The sequence below is a fragment of the Mytilus californianus genome, unplaced genomic scaffold, assembly GCF_021869535.1.
Source record: "Mytilus californianus isolate M0D057914Y unplaced genomic scaffold, xbMytCali1.0.p SCAF_14, whole genome shotgun sequence".
Lineage (NCBI taxonomy): Eukaryota > Metazoa > Mollusca > Bivalvia > Mytilida > Mytilidae > Mytilus > Mytilus californianus.
In genome coordinates this window covers 35,821,573-35,840,120 of record NW_026262626.1, presented here as the reverse complement: position 1 = coordinate 35,840,120, position 18,548 = coordinate 35,821,573, and the positions used below count along the sequence as shown (strand labels likewise).

Below are 18,548 nucleotides of genomic sequence, written 5' to 3'. Positions count from 1 at the left end.
AGTTCTGTATTTGGTAAAACATGTTAAACACAAATTCTTGTCAGTATTATTAGAACAAAACACATGTAAAAGATTAACATCCTTGATAGTTTTCCCAAAGTATTCATGAAATGAAATAAACACACAGTATGCTTCAAATATTACAATATACTTAAAAATATTACATTTTAGCCATTTCAGTAAGTTGATTTTCTTCAGTAAGCTTAAGACATGTACAAAAATTATTGAACATAAATTATATAGGAAACTGTTACTCAGGCATGTAATGTTTAATTATAATTAATTATATTTACTAGGTAAAGATGGATTAGAAGATCTGTATGTGAATGGTTGGTATAAACATTCTAAAAGAAATTTTGTAAGAGTAAGTATGGTTTGTTCTGTATACAGTTTTCTTGTCCGACTTTTTAAAGAATTAAATTTATATGATGCCTTATAGTTTATAAAAACAGTTTGAAAACGATGATATTATGTTTTACCCAGAAGAGTTGCACTCTGTTGTAAAGAAAAAAGTTAAAGTATAACTGCACAAAACATGTTAAAGCCAATGTAGAGTACATAGTCTGTGATGGCAATTTGTCCTAGATAATCAGAAAATAGAATATTTGGTGTAAAACACGAGAAGAAATTCCAACATATACTTGGATATTTTAATATTATGATGGCAGTTAGTTTTGTTGAAGCTGTTCATGCTTTAATTTACTAGAAGGTCTCATACAAATAGCTAACAAACAAATGTTACATGATGATGTATACATAGGAGTTTCAAGAATAGCTATTAAAATTTCTTACCTATTTTTGAATGTATGAATTTTTACATAAAAATTAGATTCATTAATGAATTTATCTAAATAATATTACATTATTGTTGTTTTTTTACAGTTCTGGTTAGACACAGTGAAAGACAGTTCAGCAAAAATGTTAATATCAAGTACTAGAGAATGTCAGCTTGGTAAGTATATATATGTTGTGAATTCTGTTCAGTTTATTTTTGAGTTATCTCCCTTTGAATAATAATATTTTAAAAAAACACTTTCATTGTCTTTCAATCAAACTAGCCTATTTACATAAAGATATGAAACACATAACTTCTTACTATTGGAAAACACTTTTTTCACGTTATTAACTACAAAATAAGGTCAACAAACTAATAAAAAGATCATTTTGTTTTATTGTTTGAATTGGCACTTTTACCATAATCACATACTTAAGTGATATCAGGATTTGCTTCAGAATTGAATCATTATGCCTTTACAAATAAATCATGGAAAATTGACTGTAAAACTGAAAAATAAATAGATAAAAAACAAATGTTACATGATGATATATACAAATAAATAGAATTATTTTCTTAATTTTTTGGAAAAAAAAAACCCCTTTTTATACGACCGCAAAATTTTTGCGGTCGTATATTGGTATGACGTCGTCGTCGTCATTCGAAGACACATTGGTTTTCGCACTCTAACTTAAGTTTAAGTGAATGGATCTCTATGAAATTTTACCATAAGGTTCAATACCACAAAAGGAAGGTTGGGATTGATTTTGGGGGTTATGGTACCAACAGTTAAGGAATTAGGGGCCAAAAAGGGGCCAAAAATAAGCATTTTTGTAACTTCCAGACATAACTTGTGTGTTAGTGTATGGATCTCTCTGACATTGTACCAAAAGGTTCCATATCACAAAGGGAATGCTGGGATTGATTTTGGGGGTAATTGCCTCAAAATATTAGGAATTAGGGGCCAAAAAAGGGGCAAAAAACAAGCATTTTTCTAGTTTCATGACAATAACTTGTGTGTAAGTGTATGGATCTTTCTGAAATTGTACTACAAGGTTCCATATCACAAAGGGAAAGCTGGAATTGAGTTTGGGGGTAATTGCTCAAAATGTTGAGGAATAAGGGGCCAAAAAGGGGCAAAAAATAAGCATTTTTTCTAGTTTCCAGACAATAACTTGTGTTCAAGTGTATGGATCTCTCTGAAGTTGTACCACAAGGTTCCATATCACACAGGGAATGCTGGGATTGATTTTGGGGGTAATTGCCTCGAAATTTTAGGAATTAGGGGCCAAAAAAGGGGCAAAAAACAAGCATTTTTCTAGTTTCATGACAATAACTTGTGTGTTAGTGTTTGGATATTTCTGAAATTGTACTACAAGGTTCCATATCACAAAGGGAAAACTGGAATTGAGTTTGGGGGTAATTGATCTAAACGTTTAGGAATTGGGGGCCAAAAAGGGGCCAAAGAACACATTTTTCTAGTTTCCAGACAATAACTTGTGTTCAAGTATATGGATCTCTCTGAAATTGTACTGCAAGGTACCATACCACAAAGGGAAGGCTGGGATTGAGTTTGGGGGTGATGAATCATAAGGGGGTTCAAAAAATATGGGGGGGGGGGGGGGGGGGGGGGGTTCCTTTTTTTTCTTTTTTTCCTTTTTTTTTCTTTTAAAATTTTCCATTTTAAGTTGGTTATTTCTGATTTATATTTAAAAGCAAATAATAACGATATGGTAGGAGATACACACCAAACAGGATGTGTAAATTATTATATAATAAGTATTGTGCAATAGCAAGAAATTTTCAATTGCACAGTATTGCACAATAGCAAGAAATCTTCAATTGCACAGTATTGCGCAATACCAAGAAATCTTCAATTGCACAGTATTGCGCAATAGCAAGAATCCAATAGCACAATATTGCGCAATAGCAAGAAATTGTCAATTGTGCAGTATTGCGCAATAGCAAGAAATATTCAATTGCACAGTATTGTGCAAAAGAAGATACTTCGTATAAATTGCTTATTTCTTGACCAATTTCAATGGGGTTTTATTCTTGAATTCTTGGGGTTCTTTAATATGCTGAATCTAACCGTGTAATAAGTTTTTGGATTTTGGGCCCCGTTTTTAAATTGGTCCACATTGAGGTCCAAAGGGTCCAAAATTAAACTTTGTTTGATTTCATAAAAAATTGAATTATTGGGGTTCTTTGATATGCCGAATCTAACCGTGTATTTAGATTCTTAATTTTTGATTCCGTTTTCAAATTGTTCTACATTAAGGTCCAAAGGGTCCAAAATTAAACTAAGTTTGATTTTAACAAAAATTGAATTCTTAGGGTTCTTTGATATGCTGAATCTAAACATGTATTTAGATTTTTGATTATGGGCCCAGTTTTCAAGTTGGTCCAAATCGGGGTCCAAAATTAAACTTTGTTTGATTTCAACAAAAATTGAATATATGGGGTTCTTTGATATGCTGAATCTAACCATGTATTTAGATTTTTGATTTTTGGGCCCGTTATCAACTTTGTCCACATTGAGGTCAAAAGGGTCCAAAATTAAACTTTGTTTGATGTCATCAAAAATTGAATTCTTGGGGTTCTTTGATATGCTGAATCTAACCATGTATTTAGATTTTGGATATTGGACCATAATAGATGAATGTCCAATTTAAAATTTTTAAGTTCTTAGACCACATTCATTCTGTGTCAGAAACCTATGCTGTGTCAAATATTTAATCACAATCCAAATTCAGAGCTGTATCAAGCTTGAATGTTGTGTCCATACTTGCCCCAACTGTTCAGGGTTCGACCATCTGCGGTCGTATCAAGCTGCGCCCTGCGGAGCATTTTATTTACATATTTACTGAAAAGAGAATTATGTTGCACAATTTTGCAGTGGTGAATATGTATCAGTATTATTTTGTATTATGATATCTACATTAATGTATAAAAAGTATCATTTGATTATTACAGATACATTAACAGGAGAGGAGGTATTAAATCTTGGCAGGGACTTAGGTAAAAATGATAAGGAAGGTCAACGTGTGATGCAGGTGAGTTACTCTGTTGAAATATAATATGAAACAAAGAAACAATCAGGTCAGACTTTTGCATATTTCCAATGAACTTAATTTGTGTGTTTTGTCAATATAGATAGGATAAGAAAGATTTATAATAGCTGTAAGGTAGAAACAAACTTTAAAACAAGTGTCTAGAAATGAAGGTACAGCGTATACCCTCAAAATTTTGTTAAGTGTCCAGGTAATTGGGGTTTGTTTCTAGAAATTTAATGCTTCACTTCTAAAACACAATCTTTGAAATAATTTCAAACAGCAACAAAGCATCACATAAACTGATTAACATAATGCTGAAAGGTTCTATAGAGAACACTGAGGTTACAAGATTAATTGAGACATTAGATGCCACTAGATCCTTTATGATTTTGGGCTATATTGTATTAAATATATTTGCAGGTGGCTGTTATTTTAAGAAATTTATCATTTGAAGAAGATAATTGTAAATTTATGTCATCAAGTGACCTTGTATTTAGGTAAGTTTACAACAGTACTGAAACGCCAATTGCATTGCTTTTTATAAAACACACAATTTGTAAATACTCAAGTGCTTTATATTTAAGTTTATTATGTAGTCCAATAAGATAATCTTTGTTGTTTCTATTACATTCAGTTTAACATGTTCAATTAAAGATTATGAAGTAATAATCATTATTTTGAAAGCAAGTTTTATACTGAGGATCGTATATCAATGCTATAATTCAGTTATACAATATTAATATGTTACATTTTAGATTTTTATTCTTATGTATACACTGTCAGTATGGATCATTGCGGCAACTGGCTTTAGATACATTCGGAAATTTAGCAGAAAAGGTAAGTGTTATTACAGTTTTAGATCAGGTGGATTTTAGATAAGAAGTTAGATCCAAATAACTACAAAATATATATTTTAGAAAATTTATCATTATAAAGTGCTTTCAAATTGCAATGTTGAAGAACCTGTAGTAATTCAAGTCTATGATTGTCAATCACCAATTGTTCAAATAAGTTAAGACTGGATTTATTGTTATATTGTTTAAAGTAGTTTTATTGTAATATTGTTAAAAGTAGAATATAACCTTAATTTTATAAACTTGTTGTGTTTTTCAGTTGATAATTGATGATGATGCTGACAAGAACCTAATCTTAGATCTTATCAGTAAATGTATCGCATCTAATGATAAATTTGATGTAGTAAGGGGTGAGTGTATGTTGCCATACTTCTATTGACCACTTATAATTGTAGGGTGTAAACTGAATAGGTATCAAATGTAGTACATTTTAATGGAAATTTCCAGACAGAATGTTCCTTGTTACTCTTTAGATCTGTGAAATAATAGTAAATTGTACATGATCCAACTTCAATTTAAATCTTAATCACCATTTAGTAGGTTTCATTCCACTGACAAAATTGCAAAACATTTCTTTGGTTTCTATTGATTTCTATAGTAAACAGTTCCCTGCTGTAAATTTGAAGAGGTTAAATAGAATATATGTGTCAATGAGACAACAGATGCTTAAGATCAATGTAGACTAGAAATGTTTTAATAGTTTATATCAGAGACTTAGAGATGGTGAAAAGACAAGAAGAAAATTACAATATTTGAAAACATTAAAAAAAAACATTTTATTTAACATTATTTTCAGGCTTGGAAATATTGGGTAAAATGTGTCAAATTGAGGAGAATGAACTGCACATTTCTGAGGGTTTAGATGAAAGTATATACAGTCAGTTATTCAGACTAGCCTGTGTATTTGATATTCAGCTGATTGTGCACAGTTTAGAAACCTTGTATCAATTGTCAGAACTTGGAGAACAGACCAGTACTAGAATAGCTTCAGTTAAAAATGCAGTCAGTAAGTGATGAATTTGTAGTATCTTAAGGAAGTAATATAACATTGGGATATTGTTTATTTATAGAATCAAAACTTCTCACAAAGAAGTGTTAGAAGGATGCTTTGATATGCGTAACATTGCACTCTCCCAAATTTCTTTAAATTTGACCCCTGTAGATAAAAAACTTTCAATATTTTCGATCATTTGTTTCTAGCTTTATGATTTAAAATAACTGATGACTGGTTCTGTTAAAGCATCAAAACTTAACTCGAAAATGCAGCCATCAAATCTATGATTAATGCTACCAAATGTAACAATACAGTATGGTTATAATTTTTTTTGGGGTATTTAGTGACATTGTTTCTTGGTATTAACAGTTATAAACAATGCTTTGCAGAGGATTTTATTTACTGTGAAAGAACTTTTCATCAATTCTGTTTCTTTTTTTTTTTTGTGTGAAAAAAATCAGTTATCTTATTCTTGGAAAACCAATAATGAAAAATTGCATTGGTATGTTTTCAAATGTATAGTTTTGATTATCAACCGCTGTATAAAAGTAAGTCTACAGTTGAAACATTGCCTGTATAGAAAAATCAGTTTTATATCATGGCTATCTCAGAATATATCTAATGCTGATGTATTGATGTTTATTGACTGCATGCTACTTTGTTTTCTTACCAGATTTATTAGTGACACTGTTATCAATAGAGGCTCAGTCATATGGTCCTAACTCACTGATTGGTATCAAGGTTGTAGAATACTGTCCTCCATCTGGTGTTCCTGGAGAAAGAAAAGTTCATGAAAATTCTCCTGTTCCAGTACCTGCTCCTAGTACACCTGTTCAAAGTAAGTATAGCAAGAAAGCTATATCTGTTCCAGTGTTTTCAGACATAGTTATGATCATTTGGTTGATTCTAATAATTATATTTTGAATTAAAAAAACAACATTTATTAATAAATAGAGACCTAGGGAAAACCCCAATGAGACATCTACATATCAACACAAAAGAAACATATAGAGGTCAACATATAATCTTGAACGATATGAAGGCATAGAAACAATATTTTAAGCACTGAATTTATATATTTATAGCATCAATCTTACCTCATTAGATTCTGTAATAAATTTAATGTAGATGAATAAAGTTTTATGAAATGTTAAATATTCTATGCTTTTCTGTTATGAAATGAATGGAGCCTTTTCTTCGTACCTTATGTTAACAGTGTGTTAATAATGTAAGTTAAGTATGTTAACAGTGTGTTAATAATGTAAGTTAATTGTTACAGAACCTCAGCCAGCAGTACTACAGAGTCCACAACAACAACCAGTACCTCCCCCTCCTCCTACTCTACAACCTGGTGTAACCTGTGATGTGGAATCTACTACATGTAATTGGTAAGATATTAGATATATCATTATATTCTACATTTAAACATGTTCTGAGGGCTATTCCATTTCAACACACTTGACACCCTCAAGAATGAATGCTGAAATACCTAGTTTTCATTGTAATATCTTTATGATGTTGATTATGAATCCAGCAGTGGATTATTCACAAGGAAATTGGTTGCCCTCTTTGACTGAAATTAAGTCTTAACATGGAAAACTTTAGAAGCAAATCAGAAAACCTTATAACTATTCAATAAATAAAATCAAATCATTATAAAAGAGTGGTAGGAACAACTATTTCTTAAGCTATCACACCAGCTCCTTTGTAGTTTAAACAATCAAAAGTGTGTGCAGTGGTAATCTTTTGTTAGTTCACTTACACTTCTAGTTTCATGGAGATGAAATCCAATTAAATATGTGTACATCATGACTATATATTTTAATAACCATTTAACAAAAAAACTTACTTAAATTTGTTTTCTTTTTTTTAGAGGTGATTGGTCTAGTTACATTGAATGTTTATTATTTTCTTTGCAGGTTGCAAGCTACCTTTGAAGTAAAAGGAGATTGTGCTACATCCCAATTACATTTGTATGCGGAATATGTCCACTTCTGTAAAAAATACAGTCTACCGCAAATTCTTCCTTCACATTCATTTCACAATAGTGTTAAGTAAGTATTCAAATTATTGTCCCCTGCTGTACACATCACAAGGGACATAAAAATAGTTTTCTTGCAGGAGTTACGAGACTTTTACCATTTTTTACTGTTTTAAGAAAATGATAACTTGAGGACAACTCCACTGAGATTGTTTGCCAAAATGCTTTTCTACTTGATTGTCTAAATAATGTGTAGTTTGATTGTCTAAATCATGTGTAGTTTGATTGTCTAAATCATGTGTAGTTTGATTGTCTAAATCATGTGTAGTTGACCATAGTTTTGCAACAATTTATGCAGGAGTTATGGGACTTTGACCATTAATGGACAATTGTACTTCAATGACACTTTATGAGTGCAGCTCCTGTGAGACTGTTTGCCCACAAGCTTTCATACTCAGTACAATTTTTTGTCATTATGTGTTGGTTACTATACTTTACATTTAGATGTCTACTTTTTACATGGGAAATTATTTCCGTATTTAAAATAGATAAAAAATCATGTTAATAATATTCTTAAATTTTATTTCAGGTCTGTTTTTCCGAGAGTGCAGGTTGTAGCCAGTGACAGATCAGATGGAACCAAAGAATTATCTTACCATGGTCTTAGTAAACGCCAAGTTTCACAACCATTTACTATTCACTGTTCAGGTACATTTTTATTTTATTTAAGACTTTTGGAGAAAAAATGAGCCTAAACCATTTTTATTTTACTTCTTAATTGTATACAAAAAATAATTTTTAATATCTTTATAGTAATTTCAATTGCTAGGTATAACTACTTTTGAATTTTTAAATAATTATTCTAGAATGCTTTCAATAACTTTTTGTAACTACAGTTATCATCCATTAATACCATTTGTTTTTGATTGACAAGGAATAGATCTATTACCTTGTAGGTTACATAACCCAATTGAATCTCATTCTCCTCAAACTAACTCAATAGTTAGAGATATTAGATTTATTTATATTTGAAGTTAAACATGTGAAAAACATTTAACTGACAAATTCTATTATTTTTTTTTTTATGCCTTTAAGTCAGTTTAAAATTTATTTGCACAAGATGGAAAGCATAGTTGATGTAGTATGCATGTTGTTTGTTGTGTGTGTATATTGCAAGAAAAATTAAAATTTCATTTTGACCATAATTGAAATACTCCTAGAATCTCATTTGCTGTCCTATGTTAAATGTGAAACAGTTCATATATATATACCAGAAACAGTATAAAGAAATAAGAAAGTAAAACATTTTCCTCCCCTCCAGATTATTTTTACAAGTTGAATGAGATTTTAGAAATATTTTTATTATGGCCTTTCTTGCATCTAGTTTTATTAATTGTCTATTATGGGGGAAAATTAAAACGATAAAAACTGTTAGTCTTATGAATTACTTTTGACGTAAAGAATTTAGGAAGTTTTAACATGAAAAATGTAGACAAATTAATACTAGATGTTTTCATGTATCCCTGCCATACTATAGTATAAGCAGAAAGAATTGTTTCGTATTTATCATTTTTTGAATAGTTCAGATGCATGTGATAAGAGAATTATGAAAACCCCAGTTCAATGTTGAAAAGCAGATTTTTTAAAAGAATTCTTTTACATATTTTAAATTTGATTCTTGAAGACAAAAATGATACAACTGAAATTTTTTTTAATTTTTTTTTTTATTTTTTTGCATCAACCATTTAAGTCTTTCGATTTATGAAAGTAAATTATCTTGTGAAAAGAAATCTGTTGACAAGGGGTTGCATCTTCTTGCCTTGCTGCATGACTGTGTTACATTTAAAGATATATCCAAAAGACTTAACTCACGAGATCAACATTGGAATTTATTTATTTTAAAAGAAACCTTGTTTTTTGTGACCTAGAAAGAATACAGATTTATAAAGAAATTTATAATATCTCCATATTTAAGTTATGTTTGCATTCAGTGTTAAAGTTGTGTAATGCATAATTGCTACTTTGTAAGGCCAGGAAAATTTTCAACTTTTGAGTTTTCCCCATTGTTTTCTATCTTTATGTTTTACAATAAATAATAGGTAAAACTGGAATGGGGATCCAGTATAGGTTTAACTTGTGGAAATTATAGTAAAAATACAATAAGTGTACCTATTTCAATATTAAAAATGTCTTTATGAAATTGTATAATTTTTATGGCCGAGAGCACATGTGCATTACTTATGATAATATTAACATCTTTAAACAAGTAGAGATTTGATAAAAATAAAGACACTGATTTCTAAATTTTGAGTTAAAAAAAGTATTGACATACTGCCATTAGAACAAAATTTTTTTTTGTTTTGCATATTTGTAAAAGAAGAAAAGTTTATTGCATGTTGTTTATGATGTTTGTATTAAAGATCATACTGCATGTATTGATTATGTATATAGAAACTAACAAATTGTTACTCATTTCATGGGAAAAAATATAAAAAAGCAAGACTGAAGTGAAATTGATAAAAGTGTTATTTTTGTTTTTGTTCTTCTTCATATTAGTATTACAAAATAAAATTATTTTTTTTCAAGAAAAAAATTGTACAACTGATATCTATTGAAGAAGTTATATTCTTGAAATTTCATTAATTAATAATCAGGATTGCTTTTCATTAAAAAAAAAAGGTAACATGACAAACTATTGTTTGTAATTTGTTTTGTCCTGAAATTTGCTTAAAATTTGTTCTAAAATGATTTTGCCATGAGATGTGTAATGCATGTTATGTAGTGTTGTTTGCTTCTCAAAGTTTGCGTGTTTAGATGTTCCTTCATTTTGCTTTCAGTCAGTAAACCTAGTAGTGTACTGCAAGGCTTTCCATCTGCTAATTCTGATTTAACACAAACGCCAATGTTACGGCAACGTCTTCTGGATCCTCCACGATTATCTCCCTTACAAGCATCTCCATCACTTCTTCCTGTAGGTGGTGCCATAGCCTCCAGTCACAGTGCAATACAGCTAACTGCAGCATCACCTGTCATGTCCAAGTCCAAGGCTCTTCTTCATGCAAAGCTGCAACAACCAAAAATACAGCAATCTCCCCTGGCTCAGCAAAGTTGGCCCCAGTCACCTCAGCAAAGTTGGCCTCAGTCACCTCAGCAACATATTGTCACTTCATCTGGTGCTAATCCACAAGTATCTCAAGGAGTTAGTGTTGTTATTGCCCAGCCAATGGTGGCTGGAATTACACAGCAGAACTTGCCACTTGTTATTGAAGGAATGTCTGCAGATCATTTGGACTCGTCTAATAAACCAATAGAAACCAAAATGATAAAGAATTTGTTAGCCAAAAAGCTACGACCCCAATCTACTCCAGTCCCAATCTGTCCAAAGATTTCTGAACCATCACCTAATCCAATGCATTTATTGACATTCACTGCACAACAGAGTAATGTTATCCAAGGACATATTCAGAATCAACCAATCATACCACAGGTAATCATTCATCAACCAGTGGCACCGCCTCCACGACCAGTTACACCAAAATCTGAAAAAACTCCTAAAAAACCAGTTGAATCTAGTCAAAAACCACAAACGCCTGTATCTGAAAGCAAGCGGAAACCAACAAGGAGTAGTTCAAGGGTACCATCACCGAAAGGAACCTCTCCTAAACGATCATCTTCACCAAGAACAAATTCCCCAAAATCTCCAAGGACTTATGATCTGGATGTTTGTGGGAAAATTGAAAGAGCAAAAGACCTTACTCAAATTGGCATAGAAGCCAGAATTGAGCATGTTGAAAACAAATCCGTACCAAAGTCAGATCCTTTGCCTGATCCGTCCTCATCTTCAGTTGTGCCAGAAAACAAAAGTGAAAATAATGACATTTTTTCAAATGGTGAAAATCAAAATAATTCCTCAACTATATTGTCAGATAGTGCTATAATCACCGACTCATCATCATCAGTCGTCTCATCTACCTCTAATCTCATCACAAATGATACCCACCGTAGTCATAATAGTGTGTGTGAAACCAATGAAACATCATGTGACTTATCAAAGGACCAATCAGAAAGTCTTTCAGTAGAACAGAGTAATCCATCTGAAATCATTTCATCTCATTCTTCATCCACAAACAGTGAATGTGTGAAAAATGTATGTGATATAAATGATTCTACAAAAAGTGTGAAAACAGGTGTAGATGAATTGAAATTGGTAGAAAACAGTTGTGTTCAAACAAATGGTCGGATAAATGGCATTAAAAATGAATTAAATTCTGATACTCAACAAAACTTAGACAAAAAAGAAGTTAGTGTTAAATTGAACCATAAAGACAGTTCAAATTTTGGGACAATGAATGGTAATTTAAGTTCACCAGAGGTCATCATTCCATCTCCAACAGGGGAAACCAATGGGAATAATGAAATAGAAGATCCCTTTGAATCTAGAAAATCACAGGAATTAAAACAGGCAATTAGCAAAATTGTTGATAAGGTTGGGAAAATGAATGGTGCAATTAATCATAATATTGATGAATATCTGGAGCATAATGGTGAAAATACAATGGTGAATGGAAACGATGTTGTAGAGTGTAAAGACAATACTGTGCGAGTTGTAGATGCTAACGGTGATGAAGTTATTTTAAGGACAGATGGGGTAGATTTGGTTGTACATGAAGGAGATCAGTTAATCATTGGTTCACAGGGAACAGTTGAAGTAAATGGTCTCCCAGACGTGGAGGACGACCCCATGTTGATTAATGATGCTCCTGTTGAAGCTGATACTTCAGATCTGGAAATCATTAATGCTGTCAATTCTATTCCACAAGAAACATCAGAAACGCCATTCATGAAAAATTCTGCTGTCAATTCTATAATACAACCCCTCCCAGATTCTGAAACTATTGATGCTGTTAATTCTATTTTGGATATGGAACAAGAACCTGAGGAAGAACAATCTGAACAAGCATTTATGGATAATACATCTCATTGTTACGAATTGGTAGGTGAGCCATCGGAAGAAGAAACAGATGGTGATGAAGTCATCATTGAAAATGAAATGATGCTTCAACCATCAAAACCTGTCACTAATGATGCAGTTGCTAGCGAGCAAAGTAACGATACAATTATGTATCAAGAGGATGGTTCTGCCACAGATTCTGCAACTGAAACTGTAGATGAGGTTATTCCTACTGTGTTGGTGGCTGAACAGCCACCACAGGCTATGGATACTGACGACAAAAATCAGACTGTTTTAATTATTAACACTGAGCAAATTGTTCAACCTCCTAGCAACATAGTTCCTGAAATTCAGAAACCGAAGGAGGAACCTCAAATAAAATCTCACCCTCCTTTACTTGAGAGTGAAGAGGTTAAAATACGCATTACTAATGAAATTTGTACAACTCGTCATGTGCCTACCCCTGAATCTTCTCGTGATAATGAACTAAGTTGTGATAGCTTCGCATCATCCAATACGGACTCTGATAAACATTCCATGCCTTCACCAGTGGCATCCACAACACCAAATTGTCACTTCAATATAAACATTATCCATAGTAATCCAAAACCTGTGTCTTCAAGTAGACCCAAACCTCCAGAGAAAAAATCAAAGAAGAGAAGTAGAAGTGGGTCGGGAGATTCACGGGGTTCATCAACTACCACAGTTATTGCATTAGAATACATGTGTGAATGGAGTGGTTGTAAAAGGTAATATATTATAACCTCTTTAATTAGGTTTTATTGTAATCATGGTAATAGTTATTTACACAAAATATGCTAATCATGAACGAGAGTGAACCTATGCCAGGTAAATCTTTAATAGGATACAATCCTGTATTGTCTTTACAATAAAACCCATAAAGTCAACTATTCTAATAACATATCTAATTTTAGTTACTTCTGCAATCCCTAATGTGTTGTTGTGAGAGTCTCTACAAAGTATATTAAATACTCGACTTTAATAGATATAAGAAGATGTGGTATGAGTGCCAATGAGACAATCACAATTTGTAAAAGTAAACCATTATAGGTCAAAGTACGGCCTTCAACACGGAGCCTTGGCTCACACCGAAACATGTTAAAACAAGTGTTCTGCCAAAATAGACATTTGATGTGTTCATGATGCAATGGTACACAATGTAATACAAAATAACAAGATACTGAATGTGAAGTGCCTATGAGCATTTTGAAAGTTTTTCATCTGGATACCTGGTGTAGGAATTCTGAAAAGATAATACAGGTTGAAGTATAACTTGAAGAGCAATAAACCCAAAATCACAACAAAAAGGGAGGTAACTTGAACAATGGTATCTACAATGCTTATGTACATTACAGATATGTTAAATCATGATTAAAACATCAAGAGAGAACATTGAGAAAAGGATATGGTTTTGATGTACACGACATGAAAAGATTTAACATAAAATAAAGATAGATTAAAGAACCTGCTTTATTTGCTGTTTTAATGGAATTTTTATCTTGAACAATTAAATATACCTTACAAAGAGATAAAATTTTAAATATGGAAACAACAGTTCATGATTTTAATGTTTCCAAAAGGCTTTTCTGGATTTACCTTCATCAGAAATGCTTAAAGGCGAATGTGTGAAAGCCAAGAATATACTCTGTACTCTTAAAAATGACCTATACTCATGATAATGACTGCAATCATTCATATGTATAGTATAAACAATTGTATTTATTTTCAGAAATGTATTTCTTTAAAATAATAGTTATTCATTTTTTGTAAACTTTTTTCAGATGTTTTGAGAATGCCAAAAGTGTATTTGTTCATGTATATCAGATCCATCTTAGTCGGAATCCAGAGGGTTATTGTCTTTGGGATGGTTGTGAAAAATTATTACGGAAAAGATGGTCATTGGCGACACATGTACAGGTATAATATTTGTCTTTGTACTGAATGTTCTTATAGTATCGTGAATTGCTGAATTTTATATCATCATATTTATGTAGAAGTGGTTGAAGTACAGATGCTACCATTGGTGTCAATACTGTGCAGAATTATGAAAAGCTTGACACGCTTGCTAAAAAATGTTCTATAGTCATTATAGTCATTAAGTAGAGCAAGCAACCAGAATTGTATTTAATATCTTGATAATATCTTCTATTGGAACTGATCCATTATCTAGTCTATAGGAAATTGATATTGAATAATTAATACCTCACCAAGGTTTCGGTGTGTAACACGCTAAAATCGCTGCCTATATGTGATACTAGGGTTCAGAATAAAAATTTGCACATAAAGCTGAGGAATATGAAATCTATTTATTCAGAATAACAAACTTAACCTTCTTCATCTAATATTAATGATTGATTGATTTTACAATTTCTAATCATGAATGCCAACAGGACATATTGAACAACATTTTTTAACCTTTAATCGACATGAAAAATTGGATTCTTACTCGTTGAAAAAACAAACTTTTATTTTTCAAAGAGCTCCTCAGGAGTCCGATATTTAAAAAAAAAAATAGTGGTTCATCCATTGTTTACCAATTGTTCAGATTCACATGATTCAATGATCCTGTCTTTCTGTAAATCATTGAAAAAGTACATTGAACATACACAATCACAAGTGACAGTTTCTATGGGAGTTTTACCTGAGGAAAAGCAGATCTTATGGTTTTAAAAATCTTTGTTAAAAGGAAAAAAAAAACCATACTGCTTCAATATAGCCACATTAAATACATCTAATTTTATTTTAACTCTTTTGTTGGAAATGGCATATAAGGATTATTCTAGACTTGTTCTGTTTGGGCTTGTGAAATGAAATCTCTAAAAAGCCCTGAATTTATCTAATAAATTAGGAATTTAACATAAATTATAACGGAGTTTGTAATTTTTGACAACAGCTGTAAGAAACATAATTGAAAAAAAAACATATATTATAAAAAAAAAAAGTGCCCCCTACGTGATTTACATTTATTGTTGAGGGTTATTTAATTGACCAAGATAAGTATATTGTTGACCAAGATTTTGTTCTTAACTTCTATGTATACAACAGTTTGCCTACAATTTGCTAGACATTAATACATAATTTCAGGACCACCACTGTTCCGACTCTGCCTTACAGACTGCAGCTATTCGACGATTCCATGCTACACAGACTGGTGCCCCAGCTCAGAACCCAAGGATACCAGCATTAGTATATCCACCAGATGCTGCATGGCAGGCCATTAGAAGATTCACACCCAAACCACCATATCCAGAATTCATGGTTAGGATCATATTACATTGTGTATTTATAAACACATAAAAATAATGACACATTTTGCAATGATTTTAACTTAGCCCATGTTTTAGTTTGTTCTCATCCTAAAATATTTGCCACTGGAAGTTAACCAACAAACAATAATTTTACCTGTTACAGTTGTGATGAAAGTTGAGAATAATCACCTATTTTCTAAGTTTAAGTTATTGTAGGCAATTATTTTGCCCTCTTTCAACTGTTACTTACCTTTGTTCCTTTGTGAAAAATAAGATGAATCCAATTTAAAAAAAAAAACAGAATTTTAGTTTTCTATGGATATCTAGGAAATGTAACTCATTTGCCTGTCACCAGATGTAGCTGTGCATATTTATTGTTGGAATTATCATTGAATAGTTGCCAGATTTATGTCCCTTCATGATAAACTTTTTAATCTACAGGCCCAAACAAAAATTTTAGTTGGATTCTATTGGCTGGTAGAGATGATTTTTACAAGCCTGGGCTGGTGGGGCCTGTGGTTGAGTGTGAAGACTGCCCTTTATAACTTTATTAACTTGTTCTAGAATTGAAACCACAAATATACTTTGACAACTAATTAAACATAAAAATAAAAAAAAAAAAAAAGAAAATTAAACATAAAAATTTAAAAAAAAAGAAAGAAAAGAAATAAAGACTGACTTGGACTTTGGTTCCTGTTTTTTAGGAACCCAGAGAAGGACCAGTCACAAAACACATCAGACTGACTGCTGCACTCATACTCAGGAATTTAGCTAGATATTCTTCTCTTGGAAGAAGGTAAGTTTTTAATGGACTGGAGTTTATATTGGCTATACTGCCTTCATTTTGAACATGTAAAATTCATGCAATTAAAATTGAATTTCTTCAAAATTGCAGACAGAAAGAAATAAGATCGATTGTACTTATATTTTTTTTAAACGTGTAAAAGATTGCTATTTTTTTAACTTCAGATAAATTGGGAATTGCAAATCAAATCTTTGTTGAATAAATATTGAATTGAATTAGTCATGTTTAGATATTAAAATGTATTTTAATGAAATGTTGTATTTAATTTGTTCATGAACACAAATTCCTTCAAAATATAATGACTTTTGAAATAGGTTGGTTTTCTCAATTATGCAATGAACCTTGTCAGTACATGTTGTAATCATTATTTAGTTTTGGTCATCCATTTCAAGCAATAGGAAGTAAGTAAATGCATTTGAAATTCTACAACATGCCTCTTCATAAACAACATTCATATGAAGGCTGCTATATTTGTATTAGACATATATTTTCTCTCTAAGTTAAGTTCAACAATGAAACAGGAGATAAAGATTTTTATTATCACTCCATTGTTCACACACTAAAACAAAAGATAGTGCTTGTGATTTTGTAATGTTGATGACAATTCATGTATTTGTTTTTGTTTTTCAGTTTGATAAAAAAACATGAGTCTCATATAAACTACACAGCGATGAGTACAGTGGAATCTTCAACAGCTTTAGCAAACTGTTTGTATGAAATTCTACATGATACCAGTTGATGATCTGTCAAAAATCTTAATGTCATCCGTGCTTAACTTCATGTGTGCAAGGTCATCAAGATGTTTATATGTTCCATTTATTATGTTTGTTTAGGCAGCATGTATCAGACATTGATGGATCTGTTTCATTGTCATTTGGATGTTTGTCCTATTAGTGTCCCAAAGTGCAAGTGTGTTATATAGACAGAATGTTAAATGTTATGTTATTTAAAAATAGTTTTTGTAATTTGGAATAAATTCATGAAATGGTGATTCCTATATCATTGTTGATAATTTTATGTGCTGGCATATACATTTCAAAAGCAATTAAATTTTATGAATGTGTTGATATCTATTTATTATAAAGAATAAATGAGTATTTTGCATTTAAGAAAGTCATATTTTCATTGAAGTACTTTTCTCCATTATTCATATGCTATGTGTCAATATTTGAAAAAAGAAATTTTAATAAATCTTTATCTGTATTTTGTATTTATGATTTCATGTTTAATTCTTTCATACCGTTGAATCTGAATATTTAAAAAAATACTGAGTGGGTCATTCACCTGTTTTCATAAAATAAAACCTAATGGTGTGCTTTCTAAAGGCTCAACACATAGTTTGGGAACAACCTTCGTCAGGTACAAACTTAGCCAAAATATATATATTGTTTTCAATTGTTGAAATTTGAAATTTACACCCAACACTTGAAACTTTAGTTGATAAAATCTAAATCATTGTTTCTAATTTTTCGAAGAAATCGACATAGTTTAAACGCGGACCGCGAAGAGGACCCCAAAATGAACTGGTACGCTAAAAGAAATATCCACATTACCGCTTGCTCAACATGGAAGAGGGGTAACAGGAGACTTTATTTGTACAAGTACAAATACAGCAAAAAATTATTTGTGTACCTGTTATTTGTACAATAGTTGGCTGATTGCAGGATAAAATGTTTGAGAGCATTAACTTCAGTTAAATTTTATGAATGTTTATTTGTTACCAATTTTAGTTGATATCCTGGGTATAGGGAAACCTCGAACTTAAAATATTCACAAAGAAGTAAACATTTTTTATAGGCTGTAAACAAACTTTTGCAAAACGGCAAAATCAAATATCCACGAAAATACAATTTCCCTTCTATC

General features: G+C 31.3%; 1 protein-coding gene across 2 annotated transcripts in view; it reads left to right on the top strand.

Annotated features, from left to right (window-relative positions):
• LOC127724641 (AT-rich interactive domain-containing protein 2-like) overlaps window positions 1-17,895 on the top strand; it is a 34,063-nt gene extending 16,168 nt beyond the window's left edge. The window contains exons 6-21 of one of the 2 annotated variants that reach the window (XM_052231665.1): window positions 297-364; window positions 883-952; window positions 3,752-3,831; window positions 4,252-4,328; window positions 4,587-4,668; window positions 4,945-5,035; window positions 5,482-5,691; window positions 6,353-6,517; window positions 6,959-7,067; window positions 7,599-7,733; window positions 8,250-8,368; window positions 10,498-13,360; window positions 14,414-14,549; window positions 15,717-15,890; window positions 16,585-16,676; window positions 17,316-17,895. In XM_052231665.1, the coding sequence (XP_052087625.1) occupies window positions 297-364; window positions 883-952; window positions 3,752-3,831; window positions 4,252-4,328; window positions 4,587-4,668; window positions 4,945-5,035; window positions 5,482-5,691; window positions 6,353-6,517; window positions 6,959-7,067; window positions 7,599-7,733; window positions 8,250-8,368; window positions 10,498-13,360; window positions 14,414-14,549; window positions 15,717-15,890; window positions 16,585-16,676; window positions 17,316-17,424 (4,580 nt within the window). In that variant the 3' untranslated portion in view covers window positions 17,425-17,895. The remainder of the gene's footprint in view (window positions 1-296; window positions 365-882; window positions 953-3,751; window positions 3,832-4,251; window positions 4,329-4,586; window positions 4,669-4,944; window positions 5,036-5,481; window positions 5,692-6,352; window positions 6,518-6,958; window positions 7,068-7,598; window positions 7,734-8,249; window positions 8,369-10,497; window positions 13,361-14,413; window positions 14,550-15,716; window positions 15,891-16,584; window positions 16,677-17,315) is intronic. The other variant, XM_052231666.1, reaches the window with a different exon arrangement.
• The last annotated feature ends 653 nt before the right edge of the window (window positions 17,896-18,548 follow it).